This window comes from Enhydra lutris, unplaced genomic scaffold (assembly GCF_002288905.1).
Source record: "Enhydra lutris kenyoni isolate GAN:26980312 unplaced genomic scaffold, ASM228890v2 scaffoldscaffold5, whole genome shotgun sequence".
NCBI classification, from domain to species: Eukaryota; Metazoa; Chordata; class Mammalia; order Carnivora; family Mustelidae; genus Enhydra; species Enhydra lutris.
The window spans coordinates 106,776-112,424 of record NW_019154089.1 but is presented as its reverse complement, the minus strand read 5'-3'; the positions used below and the strand labels follow the sequence as shown (position 1 = coordinate 112,424).

At 37.4% G+C, this 5,649-nt stretch overlaps 1 protein-coding gene across 1 annotated transcript in view; it reads left to right on the top strand.

Annotated features, from left to right (window-relative positions):
• The first annotated feature begins 4,323 nt into the window (after window positions 1-4,323).
• Window positions 4,324-5,649, top strand: part of LOC111141047 (protocadherin beta-18-like) — a 12,363-nt gene continuing 11,037 nt past the window's right edge. Inside the window, exon 1 of the mRNA XM_022493376.1 lies at window positions 4,324-5,640. Coding sequence (XP_022349084.1) covers window positions 4,324-5,640 — 1,317 coding nt within the window. The remainder of the gene's footprint in view (window positions 5,641-5,649) is intronic.

Genomic DNA, 5,649 nt, shown 5'->3' with positions numbered 1-5,649 from the left:
TTAAAAAAAAAAGTCAGAGAGCCAGTAAGGTTTTTTTTTAAAGGATAAAAAGGAAAGAAAAGTGAAAAAAGGGGAAATGAAGTCTGAAAAGAACATAAAATGATGATTGACCTCATTAGTTGGTGAAATACATACTAAAACAAGACACTACTTTATACCCATAGCATTAGTAGAGATGAAAATTTGCATAATATCAAGGGGAACAGTAGGAAATAACCTGTACAGCCCTTTGAGAGATTTTTAATGGTATTTAGTGAAATTTAGAGTGAACATACCCTGTGATCCAGCAATTCTACTTCGGGGTATATAAGCCAGAAAAATTTTTTTTTAATTGAAGTATAATTGACACACAATGTTATATTAGTTTTAAGTGTATAAGCCAAAAAGTTTCTTTCACAAATGATATGCATAAGAATGTTCATCTTGGCAAAGCAAAGAATAGGAGTCAACCCCACATATCCATCAGTAAAGCAACTGATAACTCAAATGTGGAAAATGTTTCTGAAGGCATATTATGAAGTATTATCAAAAGGTGTGAACTAGGTGTATATAAAACAACATGGATAAATCCTAAATGGTCAAAAGAAAGAAAGATACTGAGATTTATAGTACAGTGCTATATATGTCCTTATAATAAATAATATATTTGTACAATTATATAAATAAACATATTGGAAGGAGAGAAAAAGGAACAGATGTAGGAGAGAAGATGTGTTTATATATAGGGGATAAAGAATGCAGAGAGAAGTATGAGCTATACCTATGTCAATGACAGAAATTGTCTCTTCCAAGAGATTAAGTTGATTGCAGCATTATAAGGATTGATTTAGTATTGATCAGTTGAAGTTGGTAAAAAATGCATATTATTTATCTATCTTCTTGAGGTCAATTGCCCATACTCCAGGAAGCTAAAAGTTTACTTGTAATTTTGAGACAAGTGCCATTGAGTCTTATTTTTAGTAAGGATGGTACAGATTACGTAGACCAATGCTTCCACTGAAAACAATTAGCTAGTAAGAGACTAATATATTATCAGGTTACAGTTAATGTCGGATGGTAACCCAGAGAGACAAATGATCTTAAAATCTACTTTTTCCCTGGAATATTTGGAGACCTGGGAAGTGTAAACCTCTATTTTGATGGTTTTTATAATAAGGGAGGAGATCAAAGCATAACAAAGTAAAGTTCATAGAAGACCCTTGCATTAATAAACATGGATTCCTAAGAACTACACCTTTAAAGTGAAAGTAAGTGGGAAATGGACAAACCCTTATGTGGAATTTCAGCTCTGAATTTGATTTTTTAGCACAGAACTTGATTTAACATGGTTGTTGACCAAGCAGTGGTTCCAGATGCTGATGGAACCAAATGCAGACATTCTATAAAAGAAAGTTCATCCTAAGGCTAAAAATATTCATGTAAGTAAGTTTCATATTCTTAACTTGAACACAGAGATAACTGCACACACGAGGAAACATGACACCATGAGTGAGAGCCAGCAGAAAAAAAACAGAATACAGAAATATACTTCAAATATTTTAATTAGTAGAGATAATCTAATAATATGCTAAACACTTTATTGAAATAAAAGTTACGCTTAAAGATGTAAAGATAATAAGAAATGTGATAGATTATTAAAGAACCGAATAGAACTCCTGGAACTAAAAAATATAAACATAATTTAAATTTAATTGAAATTGAATAACAAGTTAATAGGAAAGTAGGTATAAATGAATAAATAATTTGTGAAGTGAAAGGTCAGAATGTAATTTATCTAGCATACAGCTCAGAGTTTGGAAGATGAAAAATATGGAAGAGATGTTTAGAAACAGGACAGAGTAAAAAGTTTAAGACAGGATCCACAGCAATATTTGAAAAATATTGGAGTGTCACCTGGCTAGCTCAGTTGGTGGAGCATGTGACTCTTAATCTTAGGGTCATGAGTTCAAGCCCATGTTGGGTGTGGAGCCTACTTAAAAAATACATATATATACCCACACACTCACACACATGTAACAGGATAAATAAAAGATAACCATGCTTGGAAACATCATTGTGTAGTTTCAAAAAGCCAAAAACAAAGAAAAATATATTTTTTTAAATGGAAAGACATAGGAAAAAGACATGTAATCTTGAAACACATGGCAGTTAGACAAACAGCTATGTTCCATATGAATTTCTCAACAGTAGCACTGGACATTAGAAGATATCTTCGATATGCTAAAAGAAATTAGAAAATCTTCCTGCCTAAATAGTCTTTGCAAGAATATCAAATGGGAGAATCAGATGATAGATACCAGTTTGGCTTTTTAAATTAAGATCATAGGAGAGAAGTGGTATAAAGACATTTGATTTCTCAAATATAACTTCTTTTTTAAAGATTTTATTTATTTGACACAGAGAGAGAGATCATAAGCAGGCAGAGAGGCAGGCAGAGAGAGACGGGGAAGCAGGCTCCCTGCTGAGCAGGGAGCCAGATGCAGGGCTCAGTGCTGGGCTCAATGGGGGACTCGACGCAGAGCTCCATCACGGGACCCGGGGATCATGAATGATGGCCAACCGAGCCACCCAGGTGCCCCTCTTTTCACTTCTTATTCCACTCCCTCCATGTCTAATCTGTCATCACATCCTGTATCTTTATCATTTTAATATAAGCTTATTATTGCATTTCTAGTTGAGGTCAATGTCATCTCCTTTTCTATCTAAAAGCCTTTAATCATCTTGCATTTTCATTGATGTAGAGTCCCAAATGCCTTGGAAGGCCTTACATAATTATTTGCTTATCTCTCCAATCCCAGTTCTTATTTCTTTCCTCTTGCTCTATGACTCAGCCATATTTTTCCTATTTCAGTTCTTCCAAAAACACCTCTCTCATCTCAAATTTTCACAATCATATTTTGGGATTATCTGGAAATTTTACCCAACACCCAGTTTTTGTTCCAGAAAAGTCTTTTCTGTACTTCCAAATTCTGGTTAGATGACCCTTATCTATGCTCTTAGAATAGCATGATCTTTTGCTATCATAGTATTAATTATGTTCCATTTTTAAAAGTTTTAATTTATTTTTATTTTGGGGGGGCAGGGGCAAAGGAGGACCGAGGGAGAGAATCTTAAGCAAGCTCCATGCTCAGCATGGAGCAGACTCAGGGTTGGATCTCATGACCCTGAGATCCTGTCTTAAGCCAAAATCCAGAGTTGTATGCTTAACTGACTGAGGCATCCAGGCACCCCTCATTATGTTCTATTTTTAAATATGTAATCCCTTTTCTGCCTCCATCTCTCAGGACAGAAACTGCTTACCACTCTATCCCTAACACTACCATTCCTAACACAAAGTATATGATCAATAAATATTTGCTAGACAGGTAATGAGTGGATGAATAAAATATTTATGATGATGCCGCTGGAAGGCCTGGGTCTGCAAAATAGATTTATTTTCCACAACTAAACTGGTATCTAGTTTGTTCAATTTTCTGGACATATCTTGTTTTATTCACTACTATTGAGCATTTACTTTCTATTTCTGCCAGGTAAGTCTCTCATGGAGTGTCCTTAAGTAAATGGTACCATTTACTCAGCTTGAAATGTCCAGTCACCCCAAAACAACTATTTTCATATACTAGGTTCAGTTAAAAATGCATGACCTTATTGTCTTTTCTAGGAGTATTTGCTGATAGCTAGACAAGACTAAAATCTCTGGTTCCCTTTTCCAATTTCCTGGCAATATTTTGCTCATAACGTCAATTATGTGAAAGAGTCCCTTTAAGTATTTTTAGTTGTTTTATATATGGTCTTCAAAGAGAGGTCATAATTTATTTGAAGTTGGGGCTATATCTTAAACATGATTTTTATATTCACCACAGCTCTAACAGGTTGTGATTTATTGTGTTAAAGACTGAATAATAATAGCATCACATATTACTGAGAATGTAACTCGGAAAATAAGAATATAGGAGAGAATGTAATTTAAGTTAATCAACAAACACACAACGTAAATTAGTATTTTGTCTCAAACTTATCTGTTTAAAACCTGAGAAGCAGCAGAGTCACATGGTGGCGCTGCAGGATAAGATGGGGACTTTTTCATACCATCCAATGCTTTGGTCTCCCTTAATCAGTGTAACTGAGAGCACAGGAGAAGAAAGAAGGGGAAAAGAGGCTTTCAAGAGAAAGCTAGGGAGCCAACAACACTCTGTAATCCGTGACAGGATTACAAAACTAAAGATTCCCAGTGGTCCCGCATGATAGATGAGAGGCGCAATTTAGGAGCTGTTTGCTACTGAGTTGAAACAATTCCGCAGAAACACATTTGGCTAAGGAGCCATGGAACCAGGAGAGAGGCACCCTCAGCAGATAAGGCAAGTGCTGCTTTTCTTTGTTTTCCTGGGAGGGTCTTTGGTGTGTTCAGAGCCCTGGCACTATTCTGTGGCAGAGGAAATGGAGATCGGCTCTGTTATAGCCAATGTGGTGAAAGAAATAGGTTTGGCTGTGGAAGACTTGGTTGCACGGGGGGCGAGAGTCATCTTTGACGACTATAAACCATATTTACAATTGGATCCACAGACTGGCAACTTGCTCTTAAATAAGCAACTGGACCGGGAGGCACTTTGCCATTTCACAGAGCCATGTATATTGCATTTCCAGGTATTATTTGAAAATCCTTTACAATTTTTTCGGGCTGAACTTTGGGTTAAAGACATAAATGATCATACCCCTACTTTCCTAGACAAGCAAATAATTCTGAAAATCTCAGAAGCTACTGCTCCAGGAACCTCATTCCAAATGGACAGTGCTCAGGACTTGGATGTAGGAAAGAATGGTGTCCAAAACTACACATTAAGTCCCAATCCTTATTTCCACCTTAAATTACAAGACAGTGATGATGGCAGAAACTTCCCAGAGCTGTTACTGGACCAACCTCTGGATCGGGAAAAGGAGCCCGAGTTTAGATTAACGCTAACAGCCTTGGATGGTGGGTCTCCGCCCAGGTCTGGAACTACACTGGTTCGTGTTTTGGTTTTAGATATCAATGACAATGCTCCAGAGTTCGAAAGGCCTGTCTATGAGGTTCAGGTACCAGAAAACAGTCCTGTGGACTCCTTGGTCATCAGGGTGTCTGCTACAGATTTGGATGCGGGAATATATGGAGAATTATCCTACTCATTTTCTCACGTCTCCACAGACATTCGGAAAACATTTGAAATCCATCCAGTTTCTGGTGAAATCCATTTAAAAGCGCTTCTGGATTTCGAGTTAATTCAGTCATATACAATAAATATCCAGGCCATTGATGGGGGTAGCCTTTCCGGAAAATCAGCAATTTTAGTTCAGGTTGTGGATGTGAATGACAACGCACCAGAAATAGTCATGACATCTCTGACTAGCCCCATACCTGAAAATTCGTCACCTGAAATGGTGGTCGCTGTTTTTAGCGTACGAGACCTAGATGCTGGGGACAACGGGAGGATGGTGTGCTCCATTCAGGATGACCTCCCTTTTCTCTTGAAGCCTACCTTTAAGAATTTCTACACCCTGGTAACAGAGAGCCCCCTAGATAGAGAGAGCCAGGCCGAGTACAACATCACCATCACCGTCACCGACTTGGGAACCCCCAGGCTGAAAACCCAGCACAACCTAACGGTGACGGTG